General features: G+C 37.3%; 1 protein-coding gene across 1 annotated transcript in view; it reads left to right on the top strand.

The window, feature by feature from the left end:
- The window catches only part of TXNRD2 (thioredoxin reductase 2), a 38999-nt gene extending 21246 nt beyond the window's left edge, over positions 1-17753 (top strand). The window contains exons 12-17 of the mRNA XM_067307358.1: positions 2667-2803; positions 7987-8082; positions 8307-8399; positions 9751-9822; positions 11694-11791; positions 14579-17753. Of these exons, the coding sequence (XP_067163459.1) occupies positions 2667-2803; positions 7987-8082; positions 8307-8399; positions 9751-9822; positions 11694-11791; positions 14579-14702 (620 nt within the window). The 3' untranslated portion in view covers positions 14703-17753. The remainder of the gene's footprint in view (positions 1-2666; positions 2804-7986; positions 8083-8306; positions 8400-9750; positions 9823-11693; positions 11792-14578) is intronic.
- Positions 17754-20387: the final 2634 nt, after the last annotated feature.

The following is a 20387-nucleotide window of genomic DNA, read 5'->3' as shown; positions in this document are numbered from 1 at the left end:
CTGCCTTTTTTTCTTTTCTTTTCTTTTAAAGTCAAAAGTGAATGGGGACAGGCCCTGAGAGCAGAGATCTGTGTGGTTTTCAGAGTTGCGTGGTTACTGTATGGGTCTCTTAAAGACGGGATTATGGCGTAGTATTAAAAATGCAGGAGTCATGTAGCCTTTTTAAGGGTCAGATTTGAATTGGCATCTTTTTCCTAGATGCCTGGCATCTTTCTGCTTTGACTAAAAGCTAAAGCTAGTCTTGTGTTTCCTTGTTCTTTACGTTTCAGGGCAGTTGGGCATCTTCAAACTAAAAGCACGTGTGCTGACTTGTAAAAAAAAAACGGCCATCTCTCTTTTGTGCCTGGTAGGATTTGGTCTAATTTTGTATTGCCCTCTGGATCTTAGGAAGAAGCTATAAACTCGTCCTTTCTTAAAGCTGTAAATGTAAAAAAACTTAAGTTGTGGGAATGAAATAAATATCCTTCCCATCCGGTACTACTAAGAAATAGTAACAACTGATTCTATAATACAAGTAAGTGAATGTTGAGAAATGTCAGGATTTCCTGAATTTGGTATTAAAACTTACCAAGCCACTTTGGTTATTCATGAACCTAAGCTAGTGAATTTGATGTGAAGCAAGATGAGTAAGTGTAATTCTGGTTTATGGAAGTGAGCCAGATGGGGCTAAAGGCCAATAAAGTTTCAGCTAAGTTTTTAATGTTTTATTATTGCTCTCAGAAATAATATTTAGGCAGTGAAGTTGGGAGAGAAGCTTCACTATGAGTAGCAACACATTTTTTTGTAACTCCTAGCTATTAATACCAAACTGTACACATGTTAAAATAGATTGGAATCGAAAGGTTAAGTGTTATCCTGCAGATTTGATAAACTCAGCTGTTGTTGTTGTCACAGCTCTTTAAATGACTCTATTGACAGTTTTCCTTTTTTTTCTTCTTTTTTTTTTTTTCTTTTTCAGTGCCTGCCATTGCGTGCTAAGCTTTCTCTTGGCTCTGCCTGGCAGGAAAAAGGGGAAACTAGAAAACCCCATTAGCTGTCCATTTGCAGAATATCCAGGCTTTACTCTCAATACACAAAGAAATACAACGGTAGGAAGTTGTTTCACATCCGAGCCAAGATAAGGTCCTGAAGGTTTATTATTTTTGTTGCCTGATAGCATCAGGACTGGGGAGCAGGGGGCAGAGAAGGAACAGCAGATCAACATCCCATGGGGACAACAGAAGGGAAGACAGACAGATAGCCAAGTGCCGACAGCTTCAGTCAGTGCTCCCAGAGGAAGTGTTGGTTTCACCAGATGAAATTAATACACAGAAGTCTTTACAGAGGCATTCAGATGTGACATTGTTTGGGGGGCCTGGCTATATGGCAGATGTATAAAGCAGTGAATCATGTGTTTACATATAATTAGATCTGTATTGACAAGCCAGGTTTTCCTTTTGTTTAATAATTTCCTACATTAACATCAAAGAACTTGTTTTTGTAATGAAAACACATTTCCCTTTTTGGTTTGCTTTGCTATAGTTCTGTATTAACATCAAACACAAAATCATGACTCCCACACAAAGGATAGAAATATATCCATTTATAGCCTCTGAAATGGATGCAACACTATAAAACTTCCTTTGTTTAGAGATATTTGGGCAATCTCCTCTATGTCACCCTGTATGTCCTTACAAATTCTGGGAGTACCTGATAAATTGACAGTGCGCATTAACTTTCAAATACATTTGAAAAATTGGATGGGATCTAATATTCCACTCCTGGATCAGGACCCATTGTGCTAGGACTGTACAGAAGCTCAGTGTAGTGTTATCAAGATTTTGGTGATCTTAGTGGTAACTCTGCAGAAAAAATTACAAAAATATTTTTAAAGGTGTATAGTTTGAAATGTAATTTAGAGAGAGCAATCCTGTGGAAGAGATGGAGTTTAAAATCTTTGGAAGAGGAAGCTGTAATAATCTCGGCTCAGTAGAGTTTGCTGCATTCATCTTTAAATCCAGTGAAAATAATAGTTTTAAATTCTACAAAATGTTTGTACAGTGTTTGACCTAAATATCTCAGCATTAAGGACTTTAGAGCAAAGTTGATAAAACTTTATTGTCCAAGCTGAGGGGACTAAAAAAGCTTTAAAATAAGTATAAGATAAAAAGAAAAGAGGACTTTAGGAATGCTTAATGTTGGACAGCATTGCTAATAATTTGTGTCCACAAGTGTGCACAGCAGGCTGTTTGTCAGTACTGAGTGCCTTTCAGTTAGTGTTTATTGGTAATTTTCATTGTAGAAGTTGCTTGTTTGTTTATTTATATATATATATACATATATATATGTATTCATATTGTCTGCAAACTAAATTTAGAATATGTGATAAATATTAAACCAACTCTTTTGCACGTTTTGCAGTGGATGGTGTCCTGCACATTTTTAAAGGATACCTTTCTTCTAAATAGTCTAAGCAAAGGCAATGGTAATAGAGCTCCTATCACAAAGGAATTCATATCCATACTTTCCACCTTTTCAGCTTTTCACCATCATTTTGTTTTCTTTCTACTTGGACCATCAAATAGCACAACGGACTTGGAAATCTATGATGGGGAATGCCAGTTTTTTAGATTAACTCTGCCAAAGTTTTCAAGTAGTTTTTACATTAATTTCTTTTTTTCCTTAAGGCCGAGTCCCTGACACTAAAACTCTCAATTTGGAGACAGTTGGCGTGAAAACTAATTCTGAAACTGGAAAGATCGTTGTTGATGCCAGCGAAGCTACTTCTGTTCCTCACATTTATGCAGTTGGAGACATAACAGAGGTACTGAGTCTACATAAACTATTTTACAATAACAGGAAGCCAACTTTGTTCCTGACTAATAACTAGTCCCCAGATGTCGTCATGCTGTAGCATATATATTAGGGCTTTGCTCTTTTTCATTTTTGTAGAGCTGTAGTGTTTATGCCAGCCGCCTGGGTCAGTAATTTCCTTCACATGGATTTTGTGAAGTATCTCAGCATTAGAGATTATTACTGATGCTTATCAGGCAATGCATCATTGGTCAGACTCTAATAATAATGTCTTTATCACTTTAATTATCTTTCTAATAATGATTTTTATCACTTCAAACATATGACTTCATGCTGCCTGTGAATGCTGAGTGAAAATAGATTTTAGCTTCTGGAGCTGAATACGCTTACTGAGAATGACCATGACAAATTCTGTAAATAGTTTTAGTCTTTTGGGTTTTAATTGTGATTAAGACAGCATTTCTGTTCCCTGATACAAAATGTTTCTGATAAAAGTGTGTGCCTCCATAATAATAAAAAAAAGAGTGCTCCAAGTACTTACTGCATTTGACTTCTATTCGTGATTTGTGAATGTTTATGCCACATAAATAATAATGAGCCTTTTTTCAAAAAAAAAAATTATTAGCTTGAGAAAAACAATTTTCTTATTCTTGTTACAGATGCAAAAACAGAATTCCGTGGCCTTAATTTAATTCTGTTAATAATCCAGAAAGTTATCTGTGACAGGGATCTCTTGCCCTGATCAAAATATGCTCAGATACTTCCAGTCACTTAGTTCTTCTGTAAACTGAAAATTAAGAATAGAATGTCTACTGTATATATTTCAAGCTGGGCGTCTTGAAATATGTTGTCTTCATAAAATACAGAGTATGGCTGGATTCCGAACTGTGCCCTTGCAGTGCAAAAAGTGCCCATCCCTTACAGTCGGGATGGGTTTTGATATAAAGGAGACATCTTTTAAAAAGTCTGAAAGTCTAAATGCTGTAATGATATCCAAAGCCCATATATAATATGTTTTGAAGGACCTTTAAAAGGTTTGTCATTCTGCCAAATATAAACCCTACAGGTGCCCTGACTTTTTGAAGAGATGTAACAGGTTACATGATGTGTTGGGAATAGCCCTGCAAATTCCTGACGGGACTCTGGAACAGTCAGAGACACTTAAATCTCATAAATCTGCTGACCGCTCCTGACCTCTTCCCCTGTATCTAGGCACGTGTTTCTTCCTGTCTGTCTCCATCTTCATGTGAATGACTAGCCATTTCCTTTTTAACTGTGTTAAAACTCTTTCCTGCTCAGCTATTTCTCTTTTTTTTCATTACTCTCCACAGCTTTTCTGTCCTGTCTGGTCACTCAGAGCCCTGGGATTATGTACAGTTCCTCTCCTTTCTTCTCTGTCCATGTGGAGGTTTGCTCTGTACTTGTCACTTCATGCTCTGGGATGTTTCCTGAAGTCCTCTTTCTACTCAGTCACCTCCTACCCCAGCTCATCTCTGGTATATGCCTTGGATGGGCCTCCTGCTTTCCAAAATTTCTTTTTAATTTAATCCAAGCGGCAGTTGTTAGAGGCAATGTTGGCAAGGCCTTAGATTCTGTTGCTCATTCTACTGCCAATCTGCAGTGTTATTCTGGGCAAGTCATTTCCTTTTGGATGCTTTTTGTCTTCTGCCCTTTGAGGATTTAGTTAAGTAAGAAATATAAAGTTGGAGGCAGGATGCGCTCCTCTTTCCTACTCTAGATCTAAAAAGTCAGGTCTTCATTTATTGGTTATTTTCATTTCTTTGTTAAACCTTCGGTTTCCTTTTCCTGCTTTTGTCCACGTTAGTTCAGATTTTCAAACTTGAATTGTGTAACAGGGACTTCTAAATGTAACTGGTAAAAACACAGTTTTATACTATGTCCAGTGTACAACTGGGAAAAACTGGAGAGTTAAATGAGTGCCTTGTAGAAATATTCTCTTAAGCTTATACTTGCATATCATCTCAGTGCTCTGGGATAGGGAGTTAAGTAAATCACAGTATAGTACTCGTGCCTTTATAAAATTTAAAGACAGAAGGAATTCTTGCCATTGTCAAATCTGATCCCCAGTGCAATGTGAGCCATGTAATTCCACAGCAGAACTGCTAAAATGCTAAGCAATCAAACTATTTTATTTGAGTTCTAAATTCATTTTTAAAGCAGAATTAATTTAGATAATAAATCTCACTGGCATGGGAACCAGCAGTGGAACAAAGTTCACAGTGTAGTTGGTGTTGGTGCACATCTCAGCAGGATGCACTTGATCCTTCTTTGTGTATTCTTTGGGAACCACAAAGCTGTGCAGCTTGGTGTGTGAGGTTGCTGCAGAGACCTTGCAAAAAGGGCAGGAAGGGAAATCTTCCTTCCTGCAAATGAGCATCGTGATCCCTAATATTGCTTATAAAAATAGGATTTTGTCTCCGGTGTTCCTGTTCAGGCCTTTTCTTTTTTCTCTGCTCTTTCTCTGTCTCAGTTTCTTTGCTACCATAAGATGTTACTGATTGTTTATACCTTTGCAAGTAACTCTCAGTTCCCCTTCCTCCCTCTTCCTCATGCCACATTGAGTAGACACTAACTTGCTACCAAATAGCAAAAACTTTTTTTTTTTTTAAATCCAGTGCCCGGGGGGAGGGGAGGAGGGTGTTTGCTGACATGTTCAGAATGAGTGTTTTCATTTGGGAGTCTTACCCAGCTGGCATAAATGGGAAACTATGTGTGCATGGGTGTCTTGTTGCACCCTCGTATAGACAATGAAATCCTAAAGTTATTCAAGCTGTTCATCTGAAAGAAGGGAAAAATCTCTCTTAGGTTGGTTGGTTTGTCTACCCTCAAAAGATTTTTCAAGATTTGGCAAAATAGAGTTTTCAACTGGCAGGTGAAATTGCATTTAGGTTTTTTCATCCTCTGTAATCAGGGTGAGGATGACCAGGCTGGAATTCTAATTTGAATATTTGCAGTGCTGGTCTCTGTGTTAAAATCCTTCCTCCAGACACGTTGAAAAGCACAGCACACACTATAAAGATGTTCTCTCAGAAGGAGGTTTATCATATGTACACAATACTATACATCTGTCATATTTCAAAGGGTGTTATAACAAAGATGTGTAGAGAAGGTGGAATGTACAATATGTTGCTTTGAATAGAAATGAGACCAAAAAAAGAGTCATGTTAGAGCAAATACACAGGACTTCAAAGCTTTTTAAACTCTCTTAGGAGCCATCTAGTTTAAATGTAGAATACATTGGAGGATTCTTATGAACAATTCGTATCCATAATACTCAGCAGGGTAATTCTACACATGACTGCAAAGTGAATGTTCATTTCAAATATTTACCAGGGAAGGTCTTTAAGCCATTGTTTATGAGAAATTGGGCTTTATCTGCATGGATGTTTTAGTAATTAGCTGGGTTTTATGGAATGCATGGCAGTGCTTTCACAATTTTATCTCTCGTTCCAATCTTCTATTCATTTCTGGAATGCCAAAACAACATCTGTATTTCCTGCTACAGAAATGATTGGCAGCCATGTTTCAGGCAAATGTGTGTAAGAAAAAACAAATGGCAAATTTCATCTGGTAAATGACACTTACAGACTTGAAAGTCAAAATGCTGGATTTGAAAACCTATGATTTGATGGATCTTAGGCTTGCAAAAATAATTAGTCTTTATTAATTAGAATACGGAGTGTCTGTTACCAGGTTAGACATAAGAGCTTTTCATGTCATTTGGGTCTGCTTTTTGGAACAGAAGTTTGAATTTAAGTGGTTGTTAGTACAGATAAAGCATAAATACATATCAATATGCAGTTGGCTGATACGGTATGTGTACTAAAGCAAATGGCAGCTAATACCTTGTACAGAAACTACCTAACAACTTACAGAAAAGATAATCTGGGAAAGAGAAATGGATTGTGATAAATTAAATGCTCAGAAATATTAGGATAATACATGTTTGAAAAGCTGGAATGTGCGTGGTGGGAAATCTTTATTTTAATTTCTGCTAAAGGCTCTTTTTGAGGAATTATTGGACAACCACTTCCAAATGGGGATTTGCAGGAATCTGACAAATGTTGGATCTAGATAGGACCTGCATGAATCAAAATTTCACAATTTTTATAAAGCATTCCACACTGTCCCATGAAGGTACTGGTTTCCAGATATGGCTTTTTGTGTCTCCACATCATTCCTTCCAGATTTTTGACCTCTCTCTCATCTCAGACAGGCATCTTGATGATCTATTCTTGGATAACTCTTGAAATGTTTTTGACTAAATTTATAATGTTTATTAGAGCTTATTAACTTGCATGGACCATTCTTCCTCAGACTTCAAAAATTCCTTTAAGAATGCCTCACTTCATTCGCAAAAATTTCCACTTGCTTAAAACTAGCACTGGAGTTCTGATGCCCCAGTGGTATTGTGCCAGCACTCAAAATTAGGGTTCTGGCACACCATGTAGTCCTGTTTGGATATAAAAATAGCCAGGACTCAAGCTTGAACTGGAGCATGTCCTGCTCCTCTCCTACTATCATTCCATTTCTTACTTGCAGGGAGTTAGCATTTGCCAACAGCAATCCTTTTCCTGACCCTCTCCAATACCAGAGTCTGAGATTGGGACCAACACAACCTATAAGTTGCAGTGCTGCCAGATAGTGTTCCACTTCTGTGATCTAGGATCAGCATAGGAAGTCAGTAATGGTGCTTGCAAATAGCAAAGCTTTTTGTGCGGGTTAAATCCATGTTTTGTAACAATGCGGTAGACTTAACTTTTTTGAAAAGGTCTGATGTTTTAAAACATTTTTGCTTTATACTAGGGTTTGGGGTTTTTTTGCTTTAAAAGAATGATCAAAAAAACCTTATCAATGACTTACTATGGAGAGAGAAGGGGAAGTGGACGCTTAGTATGTGAATATCTTCTGCTCTTTGGGGGGTAACGTGATAAGACGTAAGATTTTGGCATGCATTCATTCATGGTGTTTGTTCCCACATCAAGACAGCTCTCAAGCTCAGACACTTAAAAGCATGTTTGGATAGAAATGATTACTCCTTCCTCCATTTGGAGCCCTGACTACTAAGCTGGAATTCCGAAGATCTGGCCTTCCTCTGCCCATTGTCCCAGGAGAAATCCTCTTATGTTACTTCTCTCTTAGTTAAAACAAAGCTTTGTGCTCTTTTCTCAGGGCCGCCCTGAATTGACACCCACAGCAATAGCTGCGGGAAAACTGCTGGCTCGGCGTCTTTTTGGCCAGTCTTCAGAATTGATGGACTATGACAATGTGAGTTGTTATTTCTTCTTTCAATTCTTCTTTCAATAATAAAACCTTAAAAAAAATTTTTTTTAATTATATTTTATCATCGGAATCCAGCTTTGACAGTAACCAAAGTAGATGCATGTGACAGAGCTGTACTTCTCACTCATGTGAAAGTTTCCCCTGTATCTGCCATGTAGCTGCTTCATATGGTTCAACAGTAATATTTTCTGTTGTTTCCTCACAAGCAGGTACCTACTACAGTTTTCACTCCCTTGGAATATGGTTGTGTTGGACTGTCAGAAGAAGAGGCTGTGCAATGTTATGGATCAGATAATATTGAGGTATGTTTAATTTTATAGTTGATGCCAGAGTTGTGTTATGAAAAGATAGAAATTTCCCTGTGTTATCAAGCAAAAATTTTTGATCCCCACAATACTGTGTTTGCAGTTAGGGAGTTGGTGTCTTCAGAAAAGCTCAGGACTTTAAAGGTATTGCAGCATGTCACAATGGAAATTGTAACCTAGTGGTCTTAAAATAATAGAATCTGACGGCAGTGAAATTTTAAATTAGTTGCTGTTTTAACAAATGACATTGTGCATCATCATTAAATGACAGTTATGTTCCTTTTAGTTGTCAGAAGCGCTGGCCAGGTCCACTAGTCTAAACTTTGGATGTCCCAGAAATATTCACACAAGCTGCTAGGTGCCTTTTTTGTGGCTAAAATATCTTGATTTGATGTGCATAGGCATGCATATTGAGGAAGAACTGATATGGCATATATTCCCACTTAGTCCCCTGAGATAAATGATGAGATTATGGTACTCATGGTGAGGAAGTTCACAGTCACTCTTATAATAAGCCAAAATTCAAACAAGTCACCTTTGAAAGGATAGGTTGTGTTACTTTTCCCTTATCATAAAGATTGTCAGTATATGACTCAGTAAGCTGTGGAAATATGAAGTGCAGTACTGTAATTATAAGTCCTCTGCTTCATGTTCAGTAAGTTGTTATTTCTGATTTCTGTTATTCTGAAATATAGTGTACTCTTTAAAATTTGTCCTAGACTTGTTATCTGGATTTCTGGTTACTGATTTCATTTAGAATGATAGAAATATCAGGTAAGAACAATTGTTCTTACCTGATAAAGACAGGCAATTGATGTGTGGGGCAAATAAGATGCTGATGTGATGTATGTATGTGAGAGAAAGTTCGGTTGATGAATTTATCCTGGAGCCCCAGGCAAAATCATTAATAAAGAAATAAGTATTTACTGTACAATCCGCAGAATTACAGTGTAAGTTGTCCTTGCAGTATACATGATTATAGATTTGGATTTCATTATTTTCCATAAATGAGGTATTACTTAAACTTTCGGTTGTGAGACGTCCGAAGGAACATATCTAACATTATTTTGAATTTGAGACACTGATTTGAGTAGCCTGATGTATTCGTAGTGTTTTTTGTTTTGTTTTGTTTTGTTTTTAATCTAATGGTTTTCTAAGAAAGTTTTGTGTTAAACTCTTAATTGTGCTTTCCATATCTTGCTTTAAAATAATGAACAAGCTTTAAGTAAATCCGTTCTTGTTTTTCTGTAACATCATCAATATGCAGTAATAGTAATCATTATAATATAAAATAGCTGTTTTCAACATAATGGTATGCTCTAACACAAAATGTTATTTTCCCTACCAGGTATACCATGCATATTATAAACCTTTAGAGTTTACAGTGGCTGAAAGAGATGCAACTCAATGCTATATGAAAGTGAGTGTTGAAACCTTCTGACTTGCTTTATCTTTAAAAAAAAAAAAAAAAGAGAGAGAGAGATATGGTACAGTCCACTTTAAGGAGGAGTATTTGGCAGAAAAAAACTTTCACAAAATGGATGAAATCTTTTTTTGGTGACAGCCTGTTTCTCTAGTAAAGCTTCACATGTTTTATATTCATCACATAGCCCACTGCATCTTGAAAATATTTTACACGTATTAGCATTTTTCAGAGCTGACATTCTCCTGATGAGAGCAGTCCATCTATAAACTGCCCTTAAGTTCCTATGAAATACTCCAAATTTCATAGAGACCAATCTCTGCTTCCCCCAGCAGAGTTCTTAACTAGTTATACGTGATAAATGAATGGCCACCTCTTGGGAAAGTACACTGCCCTCAAAAAAAAAAAGAAGCATAAAGCTTACAAAACTAAATTGTTCCGTGTCTTGTTCATGAATACAAAACCTCCCTGTTTAGACCAGAATGTCAGAGTTGAAACATCTTCTCCTAGATCAATCCAGTTTCTTCAGTTGTGAAAAGGTTTTTGATGCACTTGCCCACAGCAGAGAATCTTAGATAAGTGGAGTGTAGTATCAGTAGAATGTATCATAGTTTTCTTTTTCTTTTTCTTTTTTTTCTCCCCAATATCAGGGACCTAACTTCTCTTAGTGGAATAAATGTAATGACTTCTATAGGTCCATCACAAATTATTATGCTAATTATTATTGTGTTATGTAAGGAGTATCCATTGTCAATAGCTGTAACCAGTTTTTCTGTCTTGTCACATCTGACTTTTGTGAGTAGCTAGATATCTACCTTAACTATCCCAAGAAGCACTGCAACTAAGATGATGCTAATTCTTTTCAGCTATTCCCTTTAAATTACATCAATGCAACTGAATACTTGACGGCAGAGTAGTAATGGCATAGCAGTTGTTGGATGACATTGAATATAATGCTTATTAAACTCCCAAGACACATGAATAAGCATTAAACTTAGAGTTTCAAACTCTTAAGACCTGTTTTGCTTTTCTTTTCTGTTCTGTTCTTTCAATATTTAGACTACCATGTTGGGAGTGCTGTTCTGGGGATTCCTGACAAATGAATCCACAGCCTTTACTGCATAGCAGAACCTATCAGATTAGTGATTATTTAATACCTGATGGGAGGACACAGGGAGACTCTGACTTTCTTTTTATAGTGATGAAGATGCTGTCCTTAAAGGAAAGAAAAAACTTTCATCATGTTCTCTAATAAAAGCAGGTGTGCAGTGACTCAGGCCTTCACTGATACTTAATTATTCATCTTCATTTTTGGCTGCTTCCAAGGCTTGACTCCTTTTTAGGTCACGTGGCTGATGTGGTAAATACATCTCACCAAGCATGCTACTATGAGTGTTCCCGGACTGGATTACTAAGGCACAGAAAGTCCTATAATTAGTAGTGTCCATCTTTGGAAATATAGTTGATTAGCTGCTGAGAATTCCTGTACAGGCTCAGAAAAATGCTAAGGTGGCCCTTCAGCATCAAAATGACGTTAGTCTGATTATTGGACTACAGAGGATATTTTAAGGATTTCATACAAATGACAAACAATGAAGTATTAAATATACCTCAAATTATTGGTTGTCAATGGCTCCCTGAAGTCTGAAGGAAATAGACTAATAAAGCTTTGATCCAGGAAAGTGCTTAAGGACAAGCATAAGACCTTTTGAAGTCGGTAAAATTTGGGCAAGTGCTTAATTTCTTTGCATGATGGGGATAGACTGCTGAACTGGGATCTTAGGGCACTTCGTTTTCATTTGATTCATCTTCGTGCCTTATCTTTAGATGCTCTAAGGAAAGATCTCTAGGTAATGTATTGTTTTCAGATGGTGTGCTTACGAGAGAGAGAGCAGCGAATCCTTGGCCTTCATTTCATTGGACCAAATGCAGGCGAAGTTATTCAAGGATTTGCGCTTGGAATCAAGTAAGTACAAAAGAATGTCTCTAGCTTCTAAAGCCTGCTTTTTAAGTTATTGCAAGATTATAAAAGATAGCTGCCTAGTTTTGGCAACGCTATAAAGAATCCATGCTTTTTGTTACTTTTATGTAGTATTGCATATATTTTCACTAAAAATGCTGCAGTTCTGCATTGAGATATACTGGATTTAGTTATAGAAATACTGGATATAGTTAAGGAACAACTGAGGAAAAATATAATGCTGGCTTGATATTGTTAAAGCAAAAATAAACGTGTACCTGCACTTACTAATGTTAGTTTTCTCAGAGAGAGAGAGGCTGCCTTTGCATTCTATGCACAGGATAGGTAATCACCATATAGTCTTTCAAGTCCCTTCTTTAAAAGGATATTTGTGCTTTCCATAAGAAGCTTTCTTACACCTGCCAAGAATTCTTTTCCTAATCTCATGTTTAAATGTGCATAGCCATAGCTCCTTAAAAGCTCAGTAAGGACCTGAATGAATCTTTGTTTCTGGGGTATAAACTAACCACTATATGATATGGTAAGGAAGAAATCTCTGTAGGATCACAGAATCACAGAATCACAGAATCACTGAGGTTGGAAGGGACCTCTGGAGATCATCTAGTCCAACCCCCCTGCTCAAGCAGGGTCACCTAGAGCACATTGCACAGGATTGCATCCAGGCGCATTTTGAATATCTCCAGAGAAGGAGACTCCACCACCTCTCGGGGCAACCTGTTCCAGTGCTCTGTCACCCTCACAGTGAAAAAGTTTTTCCTCATGTTAAGATGGAAGTGTCTGTGTTTCAGTTTGTGCCCATTGCCTCGCGTCCTGTCGCTCGTCACCACTGAAAAGAGTCTGGCCCCATCCTCTCGACACCCTCCCTTCAGATACTTGTACACATTGATAAGATCTCCTCTCAGCCTTCTCTTCTCCAAGCTAAACAGGCCCAGCTCTCTCAGCCTTTCCTCATAAGAGAGATGCTCCAGTCCCCTAATCATCTTTGTGGCCCTTCGCTGGACTTGCTCCAGTAGTGCCACATCCCTCTTGTACTGGGGAGCCCAGAACTGGACGCAGTACTCTAGATGTGGCCTCACCAGGGCTGAGTAGAGGGGGAGAATCACCTCCCTCGACCTGCTGGCAACACTCTTTCTGATGCACCCCAGGATACCATTGGCCTTCTTGGCCACAAGGGCACATTGCTGCCTCATACTTAACTTGGTGTCCACCAGCACTCCCAGGTCCTTCTCAGCAGAGCTGCTTTCCAGCAGGATGGTGAAAGAGAGCAGGTTCTTTAGTCTGGAGCTTTCTGATAAGTACAATAATGTACTTATCCAAAGTAGATGAACCTTTGTGATCTGATCTTCTTCAAGAGTTTGTTCAAAAATAAATATAGAAGTGTTTTTTTCCTGATCCATATATTTCTTGTCCTCCCTTTGAAGGAGTAAGGAATGATTTTGGATCCTTTCTGGTTAGATGGAGCATTTCTGCTGTCTCTCTTGTGTGCTACAATTATTTCTTACTTGTTTTATATTTCCCTTCTTATATCTGATTCATGTGTTCAGAAATGTTGATTCCTATATATACATTACTAAATTATAGTTTTTAACTCATCTTTGAAGAAAACAGTCAATGGGATGCAAGCAACTTCCCCCCCTAGACTGTGATGTTAGCTCATTGTCCCGAATATCATCACGATTTTATTGCAGTTTTAGTCTTATAGTTGTGAGTAACTAGCACAAATGAAAAGCAGAAAGGATTAAGAAGGCAGGACCACAAGTATCGCATGAGGAATATCTTAGAAATCACTGATTGCAGTATACCCTGAGTACACATTTTCAACATGTGTTTGTAGTCCATTAATTGCCAGTGGTATAGATTCTAGAACTACATTTCTTAGGATGTCATTGTTTTGAAGTTTTATCCAAAATAACCAGTGAAAAGGAAGCGCATGAAACTGGAATGCTTTTCTGCCTTGCCTGAGGGAAATTAAAACTTTAGCCACAGTAAGAGGTTTTCAGCAGGTCAGATCCTTGTATTGGTTTCTATTGTATTTCACAAATCTGGAGTTTTGTGGAACACCCATTGTAAGTATGAGTTTCTCTCCTCCTTTGTCAAATATTAGGTATTACTTCAGTCCCTCCAAAGGATGATTTTCCCTCTTCCATCCCCACTTAGCACTCCAGTAACATCTGTGCTCAGCAATGATTTTCCCTTGTGGTGTTATCCTGAATGTCTCTGAATTTCTCTCTCTCTTTCTCTCTCTCTCTCTTTCTCTCTCTCTCTCTCTTTCTCTCTCTCTCTCTTTCTCTCTCTCTCTTTCTCTCTCTCTCTCTCTCTTTCTCTCTCTCTCTCTCTCTTTCTCTCTCTCTCTCTCTTTCTCTCTCTCTCTCTTTCTCTCTCTTTCTCTGTGTGTGTGTGTGTGTGTGTGTGTGTGTGTTTGCGCACGTGTGTGAATCACACATGCAAGTACAAGAAAAGCTGGAGGTTGCACTTTTGTCATGTGTTTTTGCCATAGGCTCATTTGTGACCTTGGGTAAATTGCTTAATTATCTCTGTGTCAACTCTTACAATTCTTCTCTACCTAAGTGTTATGAAGTTAAGTGTTTAAATACTTGCTGTGTAAGCATCTGAGAAATAATAGACAGAATTGTTTGAAGAATAAATACAACTCCTCTACCTGATAAAATAGACAAGAGCAAGATTAGTTTGATGCTTTAGAACACTCTAGCAATTTTAGGTAAACAGTGTATGACTGTTTTCTTTTTTTCTTCTTCTTCTTCTTTTTTGTAGATGTGGTGCTACCTATCCTCAACTAATGAAGACAATTGGCATTCACCCTACCTGTGCTGAAGAAATTACCAAGTTACATATTACAAAGCGTTCTGGCTTGGATGCAACAGTCACAGGCTGCTGAGGTTAAATACCATCCCTGGAAAGAAGGAAAAAGAGCACAAAATAGAAAAGGGGCATTTTGAGTTGAAACCATTTTAATGGTTGGAGTTCCAGGAATCTTTCAAATTCCCTCTGTAGACACCTTTTTCTCACAGTCAGATTAAGATATTGTTCTCCCATCCTCATAGTTCTAAAACCAATGCAGTTCTACTATAACACATCTCTCTTGCCCTTTCAAAGCGTCTATAACTCTTCTCTTGCTCAGAGCTAAGGAATAATCACTGTTTTATATATAAAAATGTATCTGAAGCCATTGCCATCTGAGGCCTTCTACAATTTAAATGGTTGTCATATGAGTTTCTCTGTTGGCATGGCTGACTGCCAATAGACGTGTCTCGCACTATGTTCATGCAGATGCCAGGAATCAGACAGGGCCTCCCTTAGAAGCGCACCGAAGATACCTTCTCTGAAATACTTGGATAGTTCATTACTGATCCTAATCTTGGACACTGAGACTCTGTGCTCACCAGTAGAAACACGTTCCCAGAGTGTGTAACAATAGGTAAGCAGCCATCTTCGTTTTTTCTTTAAAATGTGCTGTGTTCAGGAATTTGATAGAAGATCAATTATCACTGAAGCTGTGCTGCTACTGGATGAATTCCCTGGCAGTGTGGTCATAACATTATGGTGTGAAGGCTGATAGGTGTTTTAGTCAGTTCAGAGGTGCTAAAGAAAGAGCTTCATGTTATGGTGACTTCTCTTCCCACTCTTGAAATTGCTAATTCATTTCAGTTCAAATTAAATTGACATCTCTCAAATTACTGCTTGAACACCACATACTAAGCAATATTGACAATAGAATCAAAGCCACAAATATTCTAGCTCATGCAGCTTTTTCTGTTTGATAGAATGTGGAAATCTGGCTGACCCAGTGATAGCTTTGTTGGTTTGCTTTTAATATTTAGTCACTGATAAGCTGGATGCCACTTTTGAATGACTTGAGATTTGGTCTTTAATAAAATACGTATTACTGAAGGGAACTGTATTAAACAGTGATTTAGAGAGGAAATGGTCCTTCTCAGAACACACTTTGAAAATAATTCTCTGCAAAATTTTTTCAGAATATTGGCCAGAGTAAGAAAGCATATTTCTATTGCAAGTTCCTGCTTATTTTTCTGCTAGCCAGAAGGGGGAGATGCTGGTTAATTTGTGACAATAAAAAAAAAAATTAGAAATCTTACAGTGAAGCTTCTTTTGCAGAACCCTGTTAAACAGGTAGCCTGACAAAGGCAAAACCCAAAACAAACTGCTTTGAATTTCAGTCCAAGTTGCAGTTGCCAATATTTTGATAAGCATAGTCACTAAGATTTTGCAGCCTTTACACTAGTAATGCATGCATGAAAGGGAGAGGCGATCTTTAGATAAAACAAAACTTTTCTTTTTTGCTGTTAATTTATATCAATGTTTCTGCAAATGGAATTTGATATTTTCTTAGCTGTCCTACTTCTGCTTATTGCAGTTTGGGAGAATAGTCTCATGATCATGTATATCTTTGCCATATTTTTCTTTGACTGCTGTTTCACTGCAGATTGCAACACAGGCAAGCGATTGGTCTATTTCAAAGGTGAAATATTTCTTATCACCAGAGTTGTATCTGTCATGAGAAACTATTTGAGAAAAATTGATCAGACATTTAAAAAAAAAAAAGGGATGTAACAGCGTTTATCACACTCATTGATACGAAAATATTCTGTTTTCAAGGATTTGTTCTGACTTAAAAACAAACAAAAAAAACCCTTAATGCTTTCTCTCTAAAACTTCCTGACACTTCTAGTAAAAGAAGGAAGTAATGATAAAGTTTTAGTGCAAGTGGCATTCCCTATCAGATCTGCTGATGCATTTTTTTTCAGCTCTGAAATCTTCCATAAGCTTGTGGATGAAAAGAAATATTTTGAGTAGAAGTATAGTTGGAATGCTGCCCAAACATTGCTACTGCCTTTAGAAGAAATGGTATGAAAATTTTACGTCTGCATGTGAATGGGTGCCTACCTGTGCACTCAGAAAGTTCCCGTCTCCTTTAATAAAGGCCTGGGGATATGATACAGCCAAAAACCTACTAGATTTTCCCAGCTGTAAAAAAACAAAGTTCATAGTAAGTTATTTTTTTGAAAATATTTTACTTTGTATTTCAAACATTGAGATACTGAGCATCTCAGTCTACAGAGATCTTGATGTGAGAATCACCCCACCCCTGACTAAAATGGAATGTGTATAGGTATACAAGAGGGTTTTTTTTCCTAGGGATTCCCTATCACAGTTTCTTTTGCAGCCATGAATTAAAGCACTGGGATTCAGCCATGCAAAAGTGGCTGCATTGTCCTGTTGGCAATGCATCCAACAGACTGAATTCACTTCTGCTACCGACAAATCAATGGAAAGATGAGTTTATTTCATTCATTATAAAGCTGAAAATAATGATTTGGGACAACAAATAGAGAGAGTTCATGGAAAAGTGTCCTCAGTGTATTTGGGGTGTGAAATTAATGCATGTCAGCATTCTCTGAAGTAATGTCATGGAGCAGTTTTTGGTTTTAGAATTGCTGTGTGGACTTACTGAAAATTGCTCTTATCTTGAGTTGCAGCCTAGTTCTGTTCCTTATTTAGTGCAAAATGTTGTTGCCCACCAAAGTAAAACTAAATGTCCATTCACACCTACATAACCGTAACATCAGAACTGGGAGCAAGACAGAATAATGAAAACTACTGTGATCGTGCTTTTTTTCCTAATGGATTCCTTCCATAACTTTCCAGGGATGGTCCTTAAGATTTTTTTTTTTTTTAAGCCTGACTAATGTCAACTGAAATGGCTGATGTACGCAGCAAATTACTGATGATATGTGAAAGGTAAAAATAATTTTAGTCAGGCTTCTCAGGGTGCCAGCTAATGAGGGCTTGTTTGTCAAACCATACCATGGTGCAGACAAGTCTGAGGATTGCTGGGTCCCTCATATATATGATCCCAATATTTATTGTGCTGTGTTATGAATTAATAAAGAATAATTTTTTCTAGTAAGTGTTTGAATGTATTTTTTTAATTTTGCAAATAGAGTTTCTGCTTACAAAAGATTTCCTTGTTGATCCTACTGCTGTTTCTCTTGGTTGTGGTATGTGTCAAGGAAACTAGAAGTAGTAGCCAGACTGAGACCCCTTAAAACAAAAATGTTAATATCTGTCTGTCTCTCTTATGCCTAAACTGAATAACCATAGAGATTATTCCAGGCTGGATGACCTTCTCAACTGTTTTAAACTAAGAGAACCCCTAGACCCTAGTAATGGTGGTTTCAAATACTCTCCTCTTTTTTTCCATCTAATGAGGTCTAACAGGTATGTTCACAGTCCGTGTGTGTTGACATGCTTCTTGAAGACTCATCAAGAGGGAACTCCCTTGAAATACAGTGCAGGCAGTGCACTATACGGGGCTTAAACTATTATATGTTTAGCTATTCACTTTGGATTTTCCACTACAAAATACAGTGGAAAAAATGCACTACAGCAAAGCCAAGTGAAGGCAACGAAACAGCAAAGCAGTGGGTACTGCTAGGTAAAAAAGTTGGAAAATGAATTAGGAAATGACTAGAAAAACATTGTTTAAAAACTCTGAGAAACTTCTCAGTCAGAAAAGAGAACTGCATTGTTTTGAATTAATCTCAATTTCCTTTTATTTCTTAAGTTCGTTTCTTTTGAAAAGTTCCCATTAAGTCAGATGATACTGATTGAGCTTCTCAAATAGGCTAGTTTAACACTCCCTCAGGATTTGCCCTTGATGCGATTCTGAGAAGGAATATTGACTAGAATGCATTTAAAGGCATTTTTACTTCTGCAGTTTTTATTCTGTTTTAATTTCCTGGAATATTTCACTGCGGTTTCTAACTAATTAGGATAACTAGGAACAGTGGCTAAAAAGGCAGCAAGGTAAGCATCATTATGATTATTCTTTTTCTCCTTATTTTCATATACCAGTTAATCCTGCAGCAATCAGGAATAGCACAAAAGGGAAATTATTAACAGAGAAGCATATAGACACTAATTTTTATAAATTGGGAATTGAATGTACTACAGTATTTGGATTATACCTAATGATAGCTTGTTCTCAATGCTAAGATATTGTCTATAACTAAGTTTTGCCTTTTCCCATTTATGCATGCACTGTACATAGTTATATCTATTGGAAAATATTTCTACATTGTAGGTTATTCCAGATCAGGCGCTAGAAAAGGTATTTCACTCCAGCAAATATATTGCAGTGTGGCGTTTGTTTTTACCGGAATAGCTGTGTTAGCAAAAGTGTATTTCTAATCAAACTAGTTGCACATTATACAGACTTTTGTGCTCAAAGTCTCCTCTTCAGAGGTTCGTGCCTATCCAGCAAAGTAGGTAACTTTGTGCCCATATAATTTGCCATGTGTCTAAATCCCAGTGAAATCAATGTGCTCAAAGTTAATGTTAGCCATTAATTTCAGTGGGATGCAAGCATGTCTCTCAAGTGCTTTGTTAAAGGGGAATCAATATAAGCATATGCCAAAATGTCTTTTGGAATTACAGTTGGGGAACAGACTGCAATTATTATTCACAACATAAAAGGTACAATAGACATCTATGATTAGGCAATGAAATATGCCTTTAATAAGCATAGTGCAGACAGTTTGTTTTGCAATAAGTAAACTTTTATAAAATTCATTGACTTTTTCATTCTTTCAGGTTTGTGTGCTCTCTTTTAAGAGAGTTTTTTTAGTTTTATGCACAAAGTTTTCCTGATGTTCTTCCAGCAGAAAGGCTGGTTTTGTATGCATTTATTCTAGTGCCAAACTTGAATTTTACTGGAAAAGAAAGAAACAGAAGAACAGACTTTTTTTTTTTTTTTCCAGGGCAGCACGCAACAAATTTGGTGTAATTACTCTAGTTGATTTTTTTAGAAATGGAGTATTTCTGTCCACTGCATGTCAAAGAGCTAATTATATTTCCGTTGTGGCACTCAAAGTCAATATTGTCAGCTCTTCTTAGTTCTAATCCTCTACATTGAATTTTGATGGGCCAGGTGAAATATCCCCTTCAGCACCTTATTGCAATCCTTGTCAATCATCTTGCCATAAGAAACATGCATATTACAAAGGCTTTGGCAACGCTGCATCTGATTTCAGTCTTTAATCTTATACTCACCTTAAGAAAACACCATTCAAGCTACTGACGTTCTGTTTGGGACATGAATGGGATCCTACTTGCTGTGGGAAACAAAAGAAAATGATCTAATCTTTAACGGATATAATGGAACTCTTAGGCCATCTCAGCATGAAGCTATAATAGTAAACCACCAATCTAGGGAGAACAAAATTAGAATGGTGAACTGGTGTAGAAATTAAGGAAAAAAATCTCACATGAATCAGAAAATGCAGATGTGTCTCTCTGTTCAGCATATGACTTTAAAGTATCTTGTTTTGAGCACTCCTAGGGTTAGGAGAGTGTCTTCCCCACCTCAGCCCCCAGACTTTCTTTGCAAGGAGTGCTGTTCACTAAAGTCCATTTTTAAGCATGACATCCAAGTACTGTGCATGCTGGTTTTTTTTGTTTCTTATAGACAAGATCTAGCACATCTAAAATCTGCTGGTCCTACAATGGAAAATTAGCATCATCCTTAAGAAGCTGGAATATA

This window comes from Apteryx mantelli, chromosome 17, assembly GCF_036417845.1.
Source record: "Apteryx mantelli isolate bAptMan1 chromosome 17, bAptMan1.hap1, whole genome shotgun sequence".
Lineage (NCBI taxonomy): Eukaryota > Metazoa > Chordata > Aves > Apterygiformes > Apterygidae > Apteryx > Apteryx mantelli.
Note: the sequence above shows the minus strand (reverse complement) of the source record. Positions and strands in the feature narration are given on the sequence as shown.